The following is a 23,871-nucleotide window of genomic DNA, read 5'->3' as shown; positions in this document are numbered from 1 at the left end:
AGGTTGAACAACGTCAGGCGTTGCATGCCATCATCGCCTTTGGACTAGCAGACACACTCAGACGACGTCGGGTGTGGCATGCCATCATTGCTCTTGGACGGGAAACATGGTCGAACGACGTAGAGCGTGGCATGCCATCAACGCCTTGGGAAAGCACACACGGAAGAACGACGTCGAGCGTGGCATGACATCATCACCTTTGGGCAGCACACACAGTGGAACTACGTCGGGTGTGGCATGCCATCATCGCCTTTGGCCAGCACAAAACTGTCGAAGAACGTCGGGCGTGGCATGCCATCATCACCTTTGGGCAGCACACACGGTCGAATGACGTCGAGCGTGACATGCCATCACCGCCATAGGACAGCACACGATCGGACGACGTCGGGCATGGCATGGCATCACCTTCCTTGGGCAGCACACACGGTCGAACGACGTCGGGCGTGGCATGCCATCATCGCCTTTGGACAGCACACACGGAAGAACGACGTCGGGCGTGGCATGACATCATCACCTTTAGGCAGCACACACGGTGGAGCTACGTCGGGCGTGGCATCCCATCATCGCATTTGGCCAGCACAAAACGGTCGAACGACGTCGGGCGTGGCATGCCATCATCACCTTTGGGCAGCACACACGGTCGAACGACATCGGGCGTGACATGCAATCACCGCCATAGGACAGCACACGATCGGACGACGTCGGGCATGGCATGACATCACCTCCCTTGGGCAGCACACACGGTCGAATGACGTCGGGCATTGCATGCCATCATCGCCTTTGGACAGCACACACGGAAGAACGACGTCGGGCGTGGCATGACATCATCACCTTTGGGCAGCACACACGGTGGAACTACGTCGGGCGTGGCATGCCATCATCGCCTTTGGCCAGCACAAAACGGTCGAACGACGTCGGGCGTGGCATGCCATCATCACCTTTGGGCAGCACACACTGTCGAACGACGTCGGGCGTGGCATGCCATAATCGCCTTAAGGCAGCACACACAGTCAAACGACGTCGAGCGTGGCTTTCCATTATCGCCCTTGGACAGCACACACGGTAGGACTACGTCGGGCGTGGCATGACATCACCGCCTTTGGACAGCACACACGGTCGAACGACGTCGGGCGTGGAATTCCATCATCGCCTTTGGGCAGCACACACGGTCGAACGACGTCGGGTGTGGCATGCCGTCATGGCCCTTGGACACCACACATGGTCGAACGAAGTCAGGCATGGCATGCCATCATAGACCTTGAACGACAAACAAGGTTGAACGACTTCAGGCGTGGCATGCCATCATCGCCTTTGGACTAGCAGACACACTCAGACGGCGTCGGGTGTGGCATGCCATCATTGCTCTTGGACGGGAAACATGGTCGAACGACGTAGAGCGTGGCATGCCATCAACGCCTAGGGACAGCACAAACGGAAGAACGACGTCCGGCATGGCATGACATCATCACCTTTGGGCAGCACACACGGTGGAACTACGTCGGGCGTGGCATGCCATCATCGCCTTTGGGAAGCATAAAACGGTCGAACGACGTCGGGAGTGGCATACCATCATCACCTTTGGGCAGCACACACGGTCGAAAGACGTCGAGTGTGGCATGACATCACCTCCTTTGGACAGCACACACGGTCGAACGACGTCGGGTGTGGCGTGCGATCATCACCTTTGGGCAGCACAAACAGTCAGACCGGCAAATAAGGTTGAACCACGTTGGGCATGACATACATTATAGCCTTTGGACTAGCTGACATAGTTGGCCGGCGTAAGGCGTGGCATGCCATCATCGCCGTTGGGCGAGAAACACGGGCGAATGACGTAGAGCGTGGCATGCCATCACCGCCTTGGGACAGCACACACAATCAGACGACGTCGGGCGTGGAATGCTATCATCGCGTTTGGGCAGCACAAACAGTCGGACGACATCGGGTGTGGCATGCAATCACCGCCCTTGGATAGCACACAAGGTCGGATGACGTCTGGCGTGGCATGCCATTGTCTCCCTTGGACTGCACCCACGGTAGGACGACGTCTGGCGTGACATGCCCTCACCGCCTTTGGACAGCACACACGGTCGATCGACGTCGAGCGTGGCTTTCCATTATAGCCTTTGGACAGCACACACGGTCGAACGACGTCGGGCGTGGCATGCCGTCATGGCCCTTGGACAACACACACAGTCGAACGAAGTAGGGCGTGACATGCCATCTTAGCCCTTGAACGACAAACAAGGTTGAACAACGTCAGGGGTTGCATGTCATCATCGCCTTTGGACTAGCAGACACACTCAGACGACGTCGGGTGTGGCATGCCGTCATTGCTCTTGGACGGGAAACATGGTCGAATGACGTAGAGCGTGGCATGCCATCAACGCCTTGGGATAGCACACACGGAAGAATGACGTCGGGCGTGGCATGACATCATCACCTTTGGGCAGCACACACGGTGGAACTACATCGAGCGTGGCATGCCATCATCGCCTTTGGCCAGCACAAAACGGTCGAAGAACGTCGGGCGTGGCATGCCATCATCACCTTTGGGCAGCACACACGGTCGAACGACGTCGGGCGTGACATGCCATCACCGCCATAGGACAGCACACGATCGAACGACATCGGGCATGGCATGACATCACCTCCCTTGGGCAGCACACACGGTCGAACGACGTCAGGCGTGGTATGCCATCATCGCCTTTGGACAGCACACACGGAAGAACCACGTCGGTCATGGCATGACATCATCACCTTTGGGCAGCACACACGGTGGAACTACGTCGGGCGTGGCATGCCATCATCGCCTTTGGCCAGCACAAAACGGTCGAACGACGTCGGGCGAGGCATGCCATCATCACCTTTGGGCAGCACACACGGTCGAACGACATCGGGTGTTACATGCAATCACCGCCATAGGACAGCACACGATCGGACGACGTCGGGCATGGCATGACATCACCTCCCTTGGGCAGCACACACGGTCGAACGACGTCGGGCGTGGCATGCCATCATCGCCTTTTGACAGCACACACGGAAGAACGACGTCGGGCGTGGCATGACATCATCACCTTTGGGAAGCACACACGGTGGAACTACTTCGGGCGTGGCATGCCATCATCGCCTTTGGCTAGCACAAAACGGTCGAACGACGTCGGGCGTGGCATGCCATCATCACCTTTGGGCAGCACACACGGTCGAACGATGTCGGGCGTGGCAGTCCATAATCGCCTTAAGGCAGCACACACAGTCAAACGACGTCGAGCGTGGCTTTCCATTATCGCCCTTGGACAGCACAAACGGTAGGACTACGTCGGGCGTGGCATGACGTCACCGCCTTTGGACAGCACACACGGTCGAACGACGTCGGGCGTGGAATTCCATCGATTCCTTTGGGCAGCACACACGATCGAACAACGTTGGGTGTGGCATGCCGTCATGGCCCTTGGACACCACACATGGTCGAACGAAGTCAGGCGTGGCATGCCATCATAGACCTTGAACGACAAACAAGGTTGAACGACTTCAGGCGTGGCATGCCATCATCCCCTTTGGACTAGCAGACACACTCAGACGGCGTCGGGTGTGGCATGCCATCATTTCTCTTGGACGGGAAACATTGTCGAACGACGTAGAGCATGGCATGCCATCAACGCCTAGGGACAGCACACACGGAAGAACGACGTCGGGCATGGCATGACATCATCACCTTTGGGCAGCACACACGGTGGAACTACGTCGGGCGTGGCATGCCATCATCGCCTTTGGGCAGCATAAAACGGTCGAACGACGTCGGGAGTGGCATACCATCATCACCTTTGGGCAGCACACACGGTCGAAAGACGTCGAGTGTGGCATGACATCACCTCCTTTGGACAGCACACATGGTCGAACGACGTCGGGTGTGGCGTGTGATCAGCACCTTTGGGCAGCACAAACAGTCAGATCGACAAATAAGGTTGAACGACGTTGGGTGTGCCATACATTATAGCCTGTGGACTAGCTGACATAGTTGGCCGGCGTAAGGCGTGGCATGCCATCATCGCCGTTGGGCGGGAGACACGGGCGAACGACGTAGAGCGTGGAATGCCATCACCGCCTTGGGACAGCACACACGATCAGACGACGTCGGGCGTGGCATGCTATCATCACGTTTGGGCAGCACAAACAGTCGGACGACATCGAGTGTGGCATGCAATCACCGCCCTTGGATAGCACACAAGGTCGGATGACGTCTGGCGTGGCATGCCATTGCCGCCCTTGGACTGCACCCACGGTAGGACGACATCTGGCGTGACATGCCCTCACCGCCTTTGGACAGCACACACGGTCGATCGACGTCGAGCGTGGCTTTCCATTATCGCCTTTGGACAGCACACACGGTCGAACGACGTCGGGCGTGGCATGCCGTCATGGCCCTTGGACACCACATACGGTCGAACGAAGTCAGGCGTGGCATGCCATCATAGCCCTTGAACGACAAACAAGGTTGAACAACGTCAGGGGTTGCATGCCATCATCGCCTTTGGACTAGCAGACACACTCAGACGACGTCGGGTGTGGCATGCCATCATTGCTCTTGGACGGGAAACATGGTCGAATGACGTAGAGCGTGGCATGCCATCAACGCCTTGGGATAGCACACACGGAAGAATGACGTCGGGCGTGGCATGACATCATCACCTTTGGGCAGCACACACGGTGGAACTACGTCGGGCGTGGCATGCCATCATCGCCTTTGGCCAGCACAAAACGGTCGAAGAACGTCGGGCGTGGCATGCCATCATCACCTTTGGGCAGCACACACGGTAGAACGACGTCGGGCGTGGCATGCCATCACCGCCATAGGACAGCACACGATCGAACGACATCGGGCATGGCAAGACATCACCTCTCTTGGGCAGCACACACGGTCGAACGACGTCAGGCGTGGCATGCCATCATCGCCTTTGGACAGCACACACGGAAGAACCACGTCGGTCGTGGCATGACATCATCACCTTTGGGCAGCACACACGGTGGAACTACGTCGGGCGTGGCATGCCATCATCGCCTTTGGCCAGCACAAAACGGTCGAACGACATCGGGCGTGGCATGCCATCATCACCTTTGGGCAGCACACACGGTCGAACGACATCGGGTGTTACATGCAATCACCGCCATAGGACAGCACACGATCGGACGACGTCGGGCATGGCATGACATCACCTCCCTTGGGCAGCACACACGGTCAAACGACGTCGGGCGTGGCATGCCATCATCGCCTTTGGACAGCACACACGGAAGAATGACGTCGAGCGTGGAATGACATCATCACCTTTGGGCAGCACACACGGTGGAACTACGTCGGGCGTGGCATGCCATCATCGCCTTTGGGCAGCATAAAACGGTCGAACGACGTCGGGCGTGGCATACCATCATCACCTTTTGGCAGCATACACGGTCGAACGACGTCAGGCGTGGCATGCCATAATCGCCTTAAGGCAGCACACACAGTCGAAAGACGTCGGGCGTAGCATGATATCACCACCTTTGAACAGCACACACGGTCGAACGACGTCGGGCATGACATGCCATCACCGCCATAGGACAGCACACGATCGGACGACGTCGGGCATGGCATGAAATCACCTCCCTTGGGCATACACACGGTCGAACGACGTCGGGTGTGGCATGCCATCATCGCCTTTGGACAGCACACACGGTCAAACGACGTCGAGCGTGGCATTCCATTATCGCCTTTGGGCAGCACACACGGTCGAACTACGTCGGGCGTGGCATGCCATCATTGCCTTTGGGAAGCACAAAAAATAGAACGACGTCGGGAGTGGCATGCCAACATCACCTTTGGGCAGCACACACGGTCAAACGATGTCGGGCGTAGCATGCCAGCATTGCCTTAGGGCAGCACACGGTCGAAAGACGTCGGGTGTGGCATGACATCAACTCCTTTAAACAGCACACACGGTCAAACGACGTCGAGCGCGACATGCCATCACCGCCATTAGAAAACACACACGGTCGTACGATGTCGAGCACGACATGCCATCACTGCCATTAGAAAGCACACACAGTCGAACGACGTCGGGCGTGGCATGCCAACATCACCTTTGGGCAGTACAAACGGTCGAACGACGTCGGGCGTGGCATGCCATCTTGCCTCTGGGAAGCACACACGGTCGAACGACGTCGGGCATGGCATGACATCACCGCCCTTGGACGGCATGAACGGTCAAACGACGTCGGGTGTGGCATGACATCACCACCGTTCGACAGCACAGACAATCGGCAACGTAGGGCGTGGCATGACATCACTGCCATAAGACAGCACACGGTCGGACGACGTCGGGCATGGCATAACATCACCGCCCTTGGGCAACACACACGGTTAGACTATGTCAGGCGTGGCATGACATCACTGCCTTTGTGCAACACACACGGTCGAACGACGTTGGGCTTGGCATGCAATCATCGCCTTTGGGCAGCACACACGATCGAATGATATCTGGTGGGGCATGCCATAATAGCCCATGGACGGCAAACACGGTCGAACGACGTCAGGCGTGACATGCCATCACCGCCTTTGGACAACATACACGGTCGAACGACGTCGACGTGGCATGCTATCTGGCCTTTGGAGAGCACACACGATCGAAAGACGTCGGGCGTGGTATGACATCACCGCCTTTGGGCAGCACACACGGTCAAACGATGTCGGCGTGACATACCATCACCGCCTTTAGACAGCACACAAGGAAGGACGACGTCGGGCGTGGCATGCTATCATCTCTTTTGGGCAGCACAGACCGTCGGACGACTTTTGGCGTGGCATGCCATCACCGCCCTTGGATAGCACACATGGTCGGATGACGTCGGGCGTTGCATGCCATCACCGCCCTTGGACAGCACACGTGGTCGGATGACGTCGGGCGTTGCATGCCATCACCGCCCTTGGACAGCACACACGGTAGGACAACGTCGGGCGTGGCATGACATCACCGCTCTTGGACAGCACGCATGGTCGGACGGCGTCGGGCAAGGCATGACATCATCACCATTGGGCAGAACACACGGTCGGACTACGTCGGGCGTGGCATGACATTATCGCCTTTGGACAGCACACACAGTCGAACGACGTCGTGCGTGGCATGCAATCATCGTCTTTGGGCAGCACACACGGTCGAATGACGTCGGGCGTGGCATACCATCATAGCCCATGGATGGCAAACACTGTCGAACGACGTCGGGCGTGGAATGCCAATATCGCCTTTGGGCAGCACACACGGTCGAAAGACGTCAGGCGTGGCATGCCATCATGGTCCTGGACACCACACATGATCGAACGACGTCGGGTGTGGCATGACATCACCGCCCTAGGACTGCATGCACTGTCGGACGACGTTGGGCGTGGCATGACATTACCGCCCTTAAACAGCACACACGGTCGAACGACGTCGGGCGTGGAATGCCATCACCGCCCTTGGACGACACGTATGGTCGAACGACGTCGGGCGTGGCATGACATCACCACCCTTGGACAGCACAGATAATTGGCAACGTCGGGCATGGCATGACATCACCGCCCTTGGGCAGCACACACGGTCGAACTACATCATGCGTGGCATGACATCACCGCCTTTGTACAGCACACACAGTCGGACGACGTCGGGCGTGGCATGTCATTATCGTCTTAGGGCAGCACACACGATCAAACGACGTCGGGAGAGGCATGCCATAATAGCCCATGGACGGCAAACACGGTTGAACGACGTCAGGCGTGACATGCCATCACCGCCTTTGGACAGCACACATGGTCGATAGACGTCGGGCGTGGCATGACATCTTACCCTTGGGAAGCACACACGATCGAAAGACGTCGTGCGTGGTACGATATCACCGCCTTTGGGCAGCACACACGGTCAAGCAATGTCGGGCGTGACATCACATCACCGCCTTTAGACAGCACACATGGTCGAACGAATTCGGGCGTGGCATGCCATTATAGCCTTTGAATGGGAAACAAGGTTGAATGACGTCAGGCGTGGCATGCCATCATCGCCTTTGGACTAGCTGACATAGTCGGACGGCGTCGGGCGTGGCATGCCATCATCGCCCTTGGACGGGAAGCACGAACAAACGACGTAGAGCGTGGCATGCCATCAACGCCTAAGGACAACACACAAGAAAAGACGACGTCGAGCGTGGCATGCTATCATCTCCTTCGGGCAGCACAGATGGTCGGACGACGGCGGGCGTGGCATGCCATCACGGCCCTTGGATAGCACACACGATTGAACGACGTTGGGCGTAGCATGATATCACCGCCTTTGTACAGCACACACGGTTGAACGACGTCGGGCGTGGCATGACATCACCGCCCTTGGACTGCATGCATGGTCGGACAACATCGCGCATGGCATGACATCACCGCCCTTGGACGACAAACACGATCGAATCACGTCGGGCGTGGCATGCCATCATCACCTTTGGACTAGCTGACACAGTTGGACAGCGTCAGGCGTGGTATGCCATCATCACCCTTGGACGACAAACACGATCGAACGATGTCGGGCGTGGTATGCCAACTCCGCCTTTGGATAGCACACACGGTCGAATGACATCGGGTGTGGCATGCCATCATCGCCTTTGGGCAGCACACACGGTAGAACGACGTCGGGCGTGGCATGCCATCATAGCCCTTGAACGGCAAACAAGGTTGAACGCCGCCGGGCGTGGCATACCATCATCACCTTTGGACTAGCTGACACAGTCGGACGGTGTCAGGCGTGGCATGCCATCATCGCGCTTGGACGGGAAACACGGTCGAACGACGTAGAGCGTGGCATGCCATCACCGCCTTGGGACAGCACACACGGTCAGACGACGTTAGGCGTGGCATGCTATCATCGCCTTTGGGCAGCACAGACGGTCGGACGACGTCAGGCGTGGCATGCCATCACCGCCCTTGGACAACACACAAGGTCAGATGACGTCTGGCGTGTCACGACATCGCCGCCCTCAAACAGCACACACGGTAGGACGACGTGGGGCGTGGCATGAGATCACCGCTCTTGGACTACACGCATGGTCAGACGTGGCATGACATCACCACCCTTGGACAGCACACACGGTCGAACGACATCGGGCGTGGCATAACATCACAGCCATAGGAATACACGCATAGTCGGACGACGTCAAGCGTGGCATGACATCACCGCCCTTGGACAGCACACACGGTCGAAACGACGTCGGGCATGGCATGCTATCATTGCCTTTGGGCAGCACACACAGTCGAACGATGTTGGGCGTGGCATGCCATCATGGACCTTGGACAACATACACGGTTGAACGACGTCGGGCGTGGCATGCCATCATAGCCCTTGGACGGCAAACAGGGTCGAACGACGTGAGGCGTGGCATGCCATCATCTCTTTTAAACCAGCTGACACAGTCGGACGGCGTCGGGCGTGGCATGCCATCATCGCCCCAGGACGGCAAACACAGTCGAACGACGTCGAGGGTTGCATGCCATACCCGCCTTTGGAAAGCACACACAGTCGGACGACGTCGGGCGTGGCATGCCATCATCTGATTTCGGCAGCAAAGTCCGTCAGACGGCGTCAGGTGTGGCATGCCATCATCGCCGTTGGGCAGCACAAACGATCGATCGTCGTCGGGCGTGGCATGCCATCATAGCCCTTAGACAGCACACACGGTCGGCAATGTCGGGCAAGGCATTAAATCACCGCCCTTGGACAGTACACACGGTCAAATGACGTCCAGCATGGCATAACATCCCCACCCTTGGACTACACGCACGATCGGACGACGTCGGGCGTGGCATGACATCACCATCTTTGGACAGCACACACGGTAGAACAACGCGTGGCATGGCATGACATCATCACCCTTGAACTGCACGCACGGTTAGACGACATCAAGCGTGGCATGACATCACCGCCTTTGGACAGCACACTCAATCGGCAACGTCGGCATCGCCGCTATTGGACAGCACGCATGGTCCGACAACATCGGGTATGGCATGACATCACCGCCCTTGGGCAGCACACACGGTCGGACTACTTCGAGCATGGCATGACATCACCGCCTTTGGACAGCACACACGATCGGACGACGTCGGGCATGGCATGCCATCACCGCTCTTGGATTGCACGCATGGTCGGGCATGGCATGACATCACCGCCATAGGACAGCACACGATCGGATGACGTCGGGCACGGCATGACATCTCCGCCCTTGGGCAGCACACACGGTCAGACTAAGTCAGGCATGGCATGACATCACTGCCTTTGTACAGCACACCCGGTCGAACGACGTCGGGCGTGGCATGCCATTATCGCCTTTGGGCAGCACACACGATCGAACAACGTCGGGCAGGGCATGCCATAATAGCCCTTGGACGGCAAATACGATCGAACGACATCTGGCGTGACATGCTATCACCGCCTTTGGACAACACACACGGTCGAACGACGTCGGGCGTGGCATGCCATCTTGCCTTTGGGAAGCACATACGGTCGAAAGACGTCGGGCGTGGTATGACATCACCGCCTTTGGGCATCACACATGGTCAAACATCGTCGGGCGTGACATGCCATCATCGCCTTTAGACAGCACACACGATCGAACGAAGTCAGGCATGGCATGCCATCATAGCCCTTGAACGGCAAAAAAGGTTGAATGACGTTAGGCGTGGCATGCCATCATCGCCTTAGGACTAGTTGACACAGTCCGACGGCGTCGGGCGTGGCATGCCATCATCGGCCTTAGATGGGAAACACGGTCGAACGACGTAGAGCGTGGCATGCCATCAACGCCTAAGAACAAATCACAAAGAAGGATGACGTCGGGCGTGGCATGCTATCATCTCCTTTGGGTAGCACAGACGGTCAGACGACGTCGGGCGTTGCATGCCATCACCTACCTTGGACAGCACACTTGGTCGGATGACGTCGGGCGTGGCATGCCATCATCTTCTTTGGGAAGCACAAACGGTCGAACGACGCCGATGTGGCATGCAAACATCACCTTTGGGCAAGACACACGGTCGAACGACGTCAGGCGTGGGATGCCAGCATCGCCTTTGGGAAGCACACACGGTCGAAAGACGTCGAGCGTGGCATGACATCACCTCCTTTGGACAGCGCACACGGTCGAACAACGTCGGGCGCGACAAGCCATCACCGCCTGTGGAAAGCACACACGGTCGAACGACGTCAGGTGTGGCATGCGATCATCACCTTTGGGCAGCACAAACAGTCAGACCGGCAAACAAGGTTGAACGATGTTGGGCGTGGCATTCATTATCGCCTTTGGACTAGCTGACATAGTTGGTCGGTGTAAGGCGTGGCATGCCATCATCGCCCTTGGACGGGAAACACGATCGAACGACGTAGAGCGTGGCATGCCATCACCGCCTTGGGACAGCACACACGATAAGACGACGTCGGGCTTGGCATGCTATCATCGCGTTTGGGCAGCACAAACAGTCGGACGACATTGGGTGTGGCATCCAATCACCGCCCTTGGATAGCATACAAGGTCGGATGACGTCTGGCGTGGCATGCCATCGCCGCCCTTGGACTGCACCCACGGTAGGACGACGTGGGGCATGGCATGAGATCACCGCCCATGGGCAGCACACACGGTCAGACTACGTCAGGCGTGGCATGACATCACCACCTTTGTACAGCACACATGGTCGAACAACGTCAGGCGTGGCATGCCATCATCACCTTTGGGCAGCACAGACGATCGAACGACGTCGGGCAGGGCATGCCATAATAGCCCATGGATGGCAAACACGGTTGAACGACGTCAGGCTTGACATGCCATCACCGTCTTTGGACAGCACACATGGTCAAACGATGTCGGGCGTGTCATGCCATCTTGCATTTGGGAAGCACACACGGTCGAAATACGTCGGGCGTGGTATGACATCACCGCCTTTGGGCATCACACACGGTCAAACGTCGTCGGGCATAACATGCCATCATCGCCTTTGGACTAGCTAACACAGTCGGACGGCGTCGGGCGTGGCATGCCATCATCGCCCTTGGACGGGAAACACGGTTGAACAATATAGATCGTGGCATGCCATCAACGCCTAAGGACAGCACACAAAGAAGAATGACGTCGGGCGTGGCATGCTATCATCTCCTTTGGGCAGCACAGACGGTCAGACGACATCAGGCGTGGCATGCCATCACCGCTCTTGGACTGCACGCATGGTCAGACTACGACGGGCGTGGCATGACATCACCACCTTTGGACAGCACACACAGTAGAACGACGCGTGGCATGGCATGACATCATTGCCCTTGAACTGCACGCACAGTCAGACGACATTGGGCGTGGCATGAAATCATATCCCTTGGAGGGCAAACACGGTCGAACGACGTCAGGCATGACATGCCATCACCGCCTTTTTGCAGCACAAACAATCGAATGACGTCCGGCGTGGCATGCCATCATATCCCTTGGACGGCAAACATGGTCGAACGACGTCAGGCGTGACATGCCATCACCGCCTTTGGACAGCACACACGGTCGAACATCGTCGGGCGTGGCATGCTATCATCGCCTCAGGACAGCACACACGGTCGAACGAAGTCGGGCGTGGCATGACATCACTACCCTAGGACAGCACACACGGTTGAACGACGTCGAGCCTGGCATGACATCACCGCCCTTGGACGGCACGCACGGTTAAACGACGTCGGGAGTGGCATGACATCACAACCCTTGGACGTCACATACGGTCGAACGTCGTTGGGTGTGGCATGCCATCATCGCCTTTGGGCAGCACACACGATCGAATGACGTCGGGCGTGGCATGACTTCACCGCCTATGGGCAGCACACACGGTCAAACGACATCGGGCGTGACATGCCATCACCGCCTTTGGACAGCACACAAGGTCGAATGACGTCGTGCGTGGCATGCCATCATCACCTTTGGGCAGCGCACACGGTCGAACTACGTCGGGCATGGCATGCCATCATCGCCTTTGGGAAGCACAAACGGTCGAACCACGTCGGGCGTGGCATGCCAACATCACCTTTGGGCAGCACAGACGGTCGAACGACGTCGAGTGTGGCATGCCAGCAGCGCCTTTCGGCAACACACACGGTCGAAAGACGTCGAGCGTGGCATGACATCACCTCATTTGGACAGCGCACACGGTCGAACGACATCGGGCGCGACATGCCATCACCGCCTTTGGAAAGCACACACGGTCGAACGACGTCGGGCGTGGCATGCCATCTTGCATTTGGGAAGCACACACGGTCGAAATACGTCGGGTGTGGTATGACATCATCGCCTTTGGGCATCACACACGGTCAAACGTCGTCGGGCATGACATGCCATCATCGCCTTTGGACTAGCTAACACAGTCGGACGGCGTCGGGCGTGGCATGCCATCATCGACCTTGGACGGGAAACACGGTCGAACAATATAGATCGTGGCATGCCATCAACGCCTAAGGACAGCACACAAAGAAGGACGACGTCGGGCGTGGCATGCTATCATCTCCTTTGGACAGGACAGACGGTCAGACGACGTCAGGCGTGGCATGCCATCACTGCTCTTGGACTGCACGCATGGTCAGACTACGATGGGCGTGGCATGACATCACCACCTTTGGACAGCATACACAGTAGAACGACGCGTGGCATGGCATGACATCATTTCCCTTGAACTGCACGCACGGTCAGACGACATCGGGCGTGGCATGAAATCATATCCCTTGGAGGGCAAAGACGGTCGAACGACGTCAGGCATGACATGCCATCACCGCCTTTGTGCAGCACACACGATCGAATGACGTCCGGCGTGGCATTCCATCATATCCCTTGGACGGCAAACATGGTCGAACGACGTCAGGCTTGACATGCCATCACCGCCTTTGGACAGCACACACGGTCGAACATCGTCGGGCGTGGCATGCTATACTCGCCTTTGGGCAGCACACACGGTCGAACGAAGTCGGGCGTGGCATGACATCACTACCCTAGGACAGCACATACGGTCGAATGACGTCGACCCTGGCATGACATCATCGCCCTTGGACGGCACGCACGGTTAAACGACGTCGGGAGTGGAATGACATCACAACCCTTGGACGTCACATACGGTCGAATATCGTTGGGTGTGGTATGCCATCATCGCCTTTGGGCAGCACACACGATCGAATGACATCGGGCGTGGCATGACATCACCGCCTTTGGGCAGCACACACGGTCAAACGACGTCGGGCGTGACATGCCATCACCGCCTTCGGACAGCACACAAGGACGAATGACGTCGTGCGTGGCATGCCATCATCACCTTTGGGCACCACACACGGTCGAACTACATCGGGCATGGCATGCCATCATCACCTTTTGGGAAGCACAAACGGTCGAACCACGTCGGGCGTGGCATGCCAACATCACCTTTGGGCAGCACACACGGTCGAACGACGTCGATCGTGGCATGCCAGCAGCGCCTTTCGGCAACACACACGGTCGAAAGACGTCGAGCGTGGCATGACATCACCTCCTTTGGACAGCGCACACGGTCGAACGACGTCGGGCGCGACATGCCATCATAGCCTTTGGAAAGCACACACGGTCGAACGACGTCGGGCTTGGCATGCCATCATCACTTCTGGGCAGCACAAACAGTCGAACGGCGTCGGGCATGGCATGCCATCATCGCCCTTGTACGGTGAACACGGTCGAACGACGTCGGGTGTGGCATGCATCATCGCCTTTGGGCAGCATACACGGTCGAACGACGTCGGGCGTGGCATGCCATCATGGCCCTTGGATAGCACACACGGTCGAGCGACGTCGGGCATGGCATGCCATCATATCCCTTGAACAGCAAACAAGGTTGAACGACGTCGGGCGTGGCATACATTATCGCCTTTGGACTAGCTGACACAGTTGGACGGCGTAAGGCGTGGCATAACATCATCTCCCTTGGAAGGGAAACACGGTCGAACGACGTAGAGCGTGGCATGACATCACCGCCTTGGGACAGCACACACGGTCATACAACGTCGGGCGTGGCATGCCATCATCGCCTTTTGGCAGCACAAACGGTCATACGACGTCGACCGTGGCATGCAATCACCGCCCTTGGGCAGCACACACTGTCGGAAGACGTCGAACGTGGCATGACATCACCGCCATTGGACAGCACAGACGGTCAAACGACGTTAGGCGTGACATGCCATCACCGCCTTTGGACAACACACACCATCGAACGATGCTTGGCATGGCATGCCATCCTCACCTTTGGGCAGCACAAACGGTCGGACGGCGTCGGGCGTGGCATTCCATTGTCGCCCTTGGATGGCAAACACGATCGAACGATGTCGGGCGTGGAATGCCATCATCTCCTTTAGGCAGTACGCACGGTCGACATCGTCGGGCGTGGCATGCCATCATGGCCCTTGGACACCACACACGATCGAACGAAGTCGGTCGTCACATGCCATCATAGCCCTTGAACGGCAACCAAAGTTGAATGACGTCGGGCGTGGCATGCCATCATCGCCTTTGGACTAGCTGACACCATCGGACTGCATCGTGCGTGTCATGCCATCATCGCCCTTGGATGGGAAACACGGTAGAACGACGTAGAGCGTGGAATGCCATCAACGCCTTAGGACAACACAAACGAAAGGACGACGTCGGGCGTGGCATGCCATCACCGCCCTTGGAAAGCACACATGGTCGGATGACGTCGGGCGTGGCATGCCATCACTGCCCTTGGACAGCACACACGGTAGGACGACGTCGGGCGTGGCATGAGATCACCGATCTTGGACTGAACGCATGGTCAGACTACGTCGGGAGTGGCATGACATCACCACCTTTGGACAGCACACACGGTCGAACGACGCGTGGCATGGCATGACATCACCGCCCTTGAACTGCACGCACGGTCAGACGACATCGGGCGTGGCATGACATCACCGCCTTTAGACAGCACACACGGTCGGCAACTTCGGGCGTGGCATGACATCTCCGCTCTTGGACAGCACGCATGGTCGGACGACATCGGACATGGCATGACATCACCGCCCTTGGGCAGCACACACGGTCGGACTACGTCGGGTGTGGCATGACATCACCTCCTTTGAACAGCACACACGGTCGAACGACGTCGTGCGTGGCTTGCCATCATCACCTTTGGGCAGCACACACGGTCAAATGACGTCGAGCATGGCATACCATCGGGCGTGGCATGCCATCATTGCCTTTGGACTAGCTGACACAGTCGGACGGCGTCGGGCGTGGCATGACATCGTCGCCCTTGGAAGGGAAACAAGGTCGAACGACGTAGAGCGTGGCATGCCATCAATGCCTAGGGACAGCACACACGGAAGGACGAAGTCGGGCGTGTCATGCTATCATCGCCTTTGGGTAGCACAGACGGTCGGACAACGTTGTGCGTGGCATGCCATCACCGCCCTTGGACAGCACACATGGTCGAATGACGTTGGGCGTGGCATTCCATCACCGTCCTTGGACAGCACACACGGTAGAACTAGGTCGGGCGTGGCATGACATCACCGCCTTTTGATAGCACACACGGTCGAACGACGTCGGGCGTGGCATGCCATCATCGCCTTTGGGCAGCACACACGGTCAAACAACGTCGGGCGTGGCATGCCATCATAGCCTATTGTCACGACCCGCCTGATACCCAGGTAGATCGCGACCCGTCTAGGCAGCCAGCAGCCTGTGCAAGGGGACAGACAGCCCAAAACGGCTAGCAGGCAAAGGGGCATGCGTCCAAGTAGGCAGTAGACAAAGGGTCAGGCGTTTCAGCTGTTTCAAGCAGTTACAGCCGTTACAGGCAGTTACAGCCGTTGCAGGCAGGTTCAGCCATTACAGCCGTTTTTGCAGGTGAAGGGGCGGCAGTTTCAAGCCTTGGATGGGCTTGTTCAAGGCCTCTAGGCGTTGGGCAGACTAGGAGCAGCTAGGAGTTCCTTTTTGGAAGACTTAGAAGCATGTCTTGTGGGCATGGACTTAGGGGCTTGTATATAGTGTAGCATTTATTTACTCTTAGTGTTTAGAGTAGTATAAATAGCTAGTCATTGTATTTGTAATACATCAACCAACATTTGAATACAAGTCTTTCTTCCAAAATAGTCTTTTGTCTTTCCTTCAATTTCTCTTAGCGATCCGACTATTGAAAGGCTTACTTGAGTTTGCGAGATCGTGAAAGAATCGTGAGCAAACCGTCAAGTGTCGCACGGATTATTGTCTAGATCAAAAAGTTCGTGACACTATGGACGGTAAACACGGTCGAGTGACGTCAGGCGTGACATGCCATCACCGCCTTTGGACTGCAGACACGGTCGAACGACGTCAGGTAGGGCATGCTATCATCGTCTTTGGGCTGCACACACGATCGAAAGACGTCGGGTGTGGCATGACATCACCACCCTTAGACGTCACACACGGTCGAACGTCGCTGGGCGTGGCATGCCATCTTTGCCTTTGGGCAGCACACACGATCGAATGACGCCGGGCATGGCATGACATCACCACATTTGGGCAGCACACACGGTCAAACAATATCGGGCGTGACATGCCATCACCGCCTTTGGATAGCACACACGGTCGAATGACGCCGGGCGTGGCATGCCATCATCACCTTTGGAAAGCACACACGGTCAAACTACGTCGGGCGTGGTATGCCATCATCGCCTTTGGGAAGCACAAAAGGTCGATTGACGTAGGGCGTGGCATGCCAACATCACCTTTGGGCAGCACACACGATCGAACGACGTCGGGCGTGGCATGCCAGCATCGCCTTTGGGATGCACACATGGTCGAAAGACGTCAAGCGTGGCATGACATCACCTCCTTTGGACAGCGCACACAATCGAACAATGTGGGCGCGACATGCCATCATCGCCTTTGGAAAGCACACACGGTCGAACGACGTCGGGCGTGGCATGCCATCATCACTTTTGGGCAGCACAAACAGTCGGACGGCGTCGCGCGTGGCACGCCATTATCTCCTTTAGGCAGCACAAACGGTCAAACGACGTTGGGTGTGGCATGACATCACCGCCCTAGGACTGCACCCACGGTCGGACGATGTCGGGCATGACATGACATCACCGCCCTTGGACAACACACACGATCGAACGACGTCGGGTGTGGCATGACATCGCCGCCCTTTGATGGCACGCACGGTCTAACGACGTCGGGCGTGGCATGACATCACCACCCTTGGACACCACAGACAATCGGCAACATCGGGCGTGGCATGACATCACCGCCATAGGACAGCACACGATCGGACGACGTCAGGCATGACATGACATCCCCGCCCTAAGGCAGCACACACAGTCGGACTACGTCAAGCATGGCATGACATCACCGCCTTTGTACAGCACACACGGTCGAACGACGTCGGGCGTGGCATGCCATCATCGCCTTTGGGCAGCACACACGGTCGAACGACGTCGGGCGGGGCATATGCCATAATAGCCTATGGACGGCAAACACGGTCGAACGACGTCAGGCGTGACATGCCATCACCATCTTTGGACAGCACACACGGTCGGACGACGTCGGGCGTGGCATGCCATCTTGCCATTGGGAAGCACACACGGTCGAATGACGTCGGGCGTGGTATGGCATCACCGCCTTTGGAAAGCACGCACGGTCAAACACCATCGGGCGTGACATGCCATCACCGCCTTTAGACAACACACACGGTCGAATGAATTCGGGCGTGGCATGCCATCATAGCCCTTGAACGGCAAACAAGGTTGAATGACGTCAGGCTTGGCATGCCATCATCTCCTTTGGACTAGCTGACACAGTCGGACGGCGTCGGGCGTGGCATCCCATCATCTCCCTTGGACGGGAAACACGGTCGAACGACGTAGAGTGTGGCATGCCATCAACGGCTAAGGACAACACACAAGAAAGGATGACGTCGGGCGTGGCATGCTATCATCTCCTTTGGACAGCACTGACGGTCGGACGATGTCGGTCGTGGCATGCCATCACCGCCCTTGGACAGCACACATTGTCGGATGACGTCGGGTATGGCATGTCATCACCGCCCTTGGACAGCATACACGGTAGGACGACGTCGGGCGTGGTATGACAATGCTAAAAAGTTATAACATTTTTTAAAACACCTAATCAGCCTACTAAATTATTACGATTTGATTTTAACATTCAAAAATTAATGGAATCTAGTTTTTATTTTTTATTTTTTTAGACTTATTAACAAAAGTGTCAAGCAAATTGAAAATTGGTTAGATTATAACACCTACAAACAATGATTCTAGGTGGTTAAAGACAGACCTATAGGCACGATTTCTAAAAAAATTTACAATGAACAAGTAGGCATGTAAATCCCCCTCCCCTAGACGATCCCCCAAATAAATTTATATATGTGATCTTTAGAGTTACAAATGTTACAACATTCGAACAAATAAAATAAGAAGAAAAAAAAATAATATATATATATATATATATATATATATATATAGAGAGAGAGAGAGAGAGAGATTCAAATAAATAAATAAATATTTCTTAGTGGTTAATCTTCAACTTGAACTTCAAGTTTGAAACCTGTCAAAGCAATCAAATAACTACACAAGTAATCACATTTATTAGTCAAGGTGAGACAATATGCAATTGTTTAATGACGAATTCTACATATAAAAAAAACAGACAATAGCTTACACAAATGTGTGAATGTAAAGATAGTGTAAATGTTAAGAATATTAACCAGTCAAGTAAAACAAATTGATTAACTTTTACTCGAACAAAGTAGCAAAATAGCGAAGAAGAACACTTGAATAATTACCGGAATCTTAATGTATTGTTAGAGTAGCCAGAGAGCAATGAGAGAAGGAAGAGTGATGAGAGAACTTGTGATTGAGAGTGAATGAGTGTACCCGTTGATGAAGGGAGGGGGTCTTATTTATATAGCAAGGAGGAGGAAACAAATAAGGAAAAGAAATACTTAAAGGAATCAATTAAATATATTGTTTTCCTTATTATAACAGAGGACCAAATCTAAATATTTTAAAATAATTTATTACTATAATACAAACAAGTAAGGAATCAATATGTTTATTCATAAGGAAAAATAGATCAATTAAACTTATTTTCCTTAACTAGTAGAGAATAAAATCAGTACAATCCTTTTTACCTTAATTAAATATCACTTTTCTAAAAATATAACAACTAAGAATATATTTGAAGTCAATCAAGGTAAAATAAAATAGTCAATTAAAAATGACAATAATATTTTAAAAGATATAAGAAATCTGCAATTACTATTGAAAATTACAAGACTTATCATAACAAATAATAATCAAAGTGAAACCAATATATACTTAGCATGTCAATACCCAAATCACATTTAGCAGACTTAATGGGAGGCAGGAACTGATTATCGTACTATATTGTTTTCAACACGGCTAAAACACATGTATTTTGCGAATTTTCAAGAAAAAAATCAACAAGATTAGTCCATAGGATCAACCAAATCACAATATATTTTCATACTCATAGCAAAATATTTCTGAAAACATGCATAACATTAGGCGAATTAAACATCTAAATAAAAAAACTAAAACAGAAACTAACCCAGACGGATCTGTTGAAATTCATCTTAAAATCAGCCGCAATATATTGGGATATCAATAGAATCTACGCCGTTCATTAGCTGAACTTGCTGGCCGGAAACAAAGGAAAAAACAAGGCTCACCGGAGTCTGCTGTTGCTGCTGTCTCGTCGAGATGTTGCTGCTGCTGTCTCATCGAGATGCTGCTGCCGGTTTTTCCTGCAAAAGGAGGAGAGAAAGGGGAAGAGGAAGGGGAAAAGAAGAGACAGGAGGGGAGAGAGGAGAAGGGGAGAGAAAGAGGGAGAAGCGGGGCCGATGGGAGAGAAAGAGAAAGGGAGAAGAGGTGGCCAGCGGCTGACTTCGCCGGAGCTGCCACTGGTCGCCTGACTTCGTCGGAGAGGAGAAGGGGAGAGAAGGAAAGAGGGAAGAGAGGAGAGAAAGAAAAGATGGAGGCGGGGAGAGGAAGAAGGACGGGAAGGGAGGCGGCTGGAGAGGGGTGGCGACAGAGGGCATTGCCACCTCTGGATGATGGCCTCGCCGGCCGGAAAAAGGAAGAAGGAGGAGCGGCGATGGAGAGAGAGAGAGTGGCGGCTGCCAAGGAGAGGGGGAGAAGAATGGGTTAGAATTTTAGGTTTTGGGGTCTTTTGGTGTTGAGAAAATAATAGATTTAATCACAGCCGTTGATCTAATTTGAAATGAGGGTCTAGGATTCAATTAATAAAATAGAAGGATGATATTAAAAGTTGAGATGTATTGAAATCAGATTGGATTGCATATGGAATGGCTACAATTGCAATTAAAATGGCTAGAATTGAAATGTGAGAGATGCTATGATTGTAATAAAAACTTAATTGGAGTAGCTAGAATTGAAAGAAATTACGATAGAATAGGCTAGAATTTAAAATTTAAGGAAAGTGTAGGACTTACTATTTATTTAAAATACTACATATATTAAAATATTTTTATATAATTGAAAATCAATTAAATTTAAACATTTGAAATTCATTAATAATTTTAAAATATTTTAATGATATTTACGATAACTTTATAAAATAAAACATACTAAAACATATAATTTTCAAACAAAGTCGGCTAAAAAATTCTAAAATTTAAATACATATTTAATCGAATAGTATTCCTAAAATGGTCAAAGGTCGGTCAAAATTGGTGTCAACAGATAGCACACGGTCAGACGACACCAGGCATGACATGATATCACCGCCCTTGGGCAGCACACACGGTCGGATATGTCAGGCGTCGCATGACATCACCGCCTTTGTACAGCACACACGGTCGAACGACGTCGGGCATGGCATGCCATCATCGCCTTTGGATAGCACACTCGGTCGAACGACGTCGAGCGTGGCATTCCATTATCGCCTTAGGGCAGCACACACGGTCGAACTATGTCGGGCGTGGCATGCCATCATCTCCTTTGGGAAGCACAAACGGTCGAACGACGTGGGGCGTGGCATGCCAACATCACCTTTGGGCAGCACACACGGTCGAACGACGTCGGGCGTGGCATGCCAGCATCGCCTTGAGGCTGCACACACGGTCGAAAGATGTCGGGCGTGGCATGACATCACCTCCTTTGGACAGCGCACGCGGTAGAACGACGTCGGGTGTGGCATGCATTGGCAGCACACACGGTCGAACAACGTCGTGCATGACATGACATCACCGCCTTTGGACAGCACACACGCTCGAACGACGTCGAGCGTGGCATGCCATCATCGCCTTTGGGCAGCACATACGACCAAACGACGTCGGGCAAGGCATGCCATCAGAGCCCTTGGACAGCACACACGATCGAACGACGTCGGGTGTGGCATTCCATCATGGACCTTGGACAACACACAGGGTCAAACAACGTCGGGCGTGGCATGCCATCATAGCCCTTGGACGGCAAACAGGATCGAACGACGTTGGCCGTGGCATGCCATCATCGCTTTTAAACTAGCTGACACAGTCGGACGGCATCGAGCAAGGCATGCCATCATCTCCCTTGGACGGCAAACACAGTCGAACGACGTCGGGGGTGGCATGCCATCACCGCCTTTGGACAGCACATACAGTCGGACGACGTCGGGTGTGGCAAGCCATCATCTCCTTTGGGCAGCAAAGACAGTCGGACAGCTTCGGGTGTGGCATGCCATAATTGCCCTTGGACAGCACAAACTATCGGCCATCGTCGGGCGTGGCATTATATCACCGCCCTTGGACAGCACACACGGTCAAACGATGTCTGCCATGGCATGACATCACCGCCCTTGGACTGCACGCACGATCATACGAATTTAGGCATGGCATGACATCATCGCCCTTGGAAAGCACACAGCCGGCAACATCGAGCGTGGCATGACATCACTGCCCTTAGACAACACACATGATTGTTAACGTCAGGCGTGGCATGACATCACCCTTGGACAGCACACATGGTCGGACGACGTCGGGCGTGACTTGACATCACCGCCCTTGGACATAACACACGGGCGAACAATGTCGCGCGTGGCATGACATCACCGCCCTTAGACTGCACGTACGGTCGGACGATGTTGGGCGTGGCATGACATCACTACCCTTGGACAGCACACATGGTCGGATGACGTTGGGCGTGGAATGCCATCACCACCCTTAGACAGCACACACGATAGGACTACGTCGGGCGTGGCATGACATCACCGCCTTTGGACAGCACACACGGTCGAATTACGTCGGCCGTGGCATGCCATCATCGCCCTTGGACGGCAAACACGGTAGAACGATGTCGGGTGTGGCATGCATCGGCAGCACACACGGTCGAATGACGTCGTGCATGACATGACATCACCACCTTTGGAATGCACACACGCTCGAACGACATCGGGCGTGGCATGCCATCATCGCCTTTGGGCAGCACAAACGGTCGAACAACGTCGGGCAAGGCTTGCCATCAAAGCCCTTGGACAGCACACACGGTTGAACAACGTCGGGTGTGGCATTCTATCATGGACCTTGGACAACACACAGGGTCGAACAACGTCGGGCGTGGCATGCCATCATAGGCCTTGGACGGCAAAGAGGGTCGAACGACGTTGGGCGTGGCATGCCATCATCGCTTTTAAACTAGCTGACACAGTCGGACGGCGTCGAGCATGGCATGACATCACCGCCCTTGGATAGCACACGGTCAGACGACGCCGGGCATGACATGATATCACCGCCCTTGGGCAGCACACACGGTCGGATAT

At 54.6% G+C, this 23,871-nt stretch overlaps 1 protein-coding gene across 1 annotated transcript; it reads left to right on the top strand.

Moving 5' to 3' along the window:
- Positions 1 to 20,838: 20,838 nt before the first annotated feature.
- LOC138339303 (uncharacterized) lies at positions 20,839 to 21,261 on the top strand. Its single transcript, XM_069290895.1, has one exon. The coding sequence runs from the start codon at positions 20,839 to 20,841 to the stop codon at positions 21,259 to 21,261; it is 423 nt and encodes a 140-aa protein (XP_069146996.1).
- The last annotated feature ends 2,610 nt before the right edge of the window (positions 21,262 to 23,871 follow it).

Source organism: Solanum lycopersicum, chromosome 11, assembly GCF_036512215.1.
Source record: "Solanum lycopersicum chromosome 11, SLM_r2.1".
In the NCBI taxonomy this organism is placed as follows: domain Eukaryota; kingdom Viridiplantae; phylum Streptophyta; class Magnoliopsida; order Solanales; family Solanaceae; genus Solanum; species Solanum lycopersicum.
The sequence above is the reverse complement of the archived record's forward strand: the minus strand, read 5'-3'. Positions and strand labels throughout refer to the sequence as shown.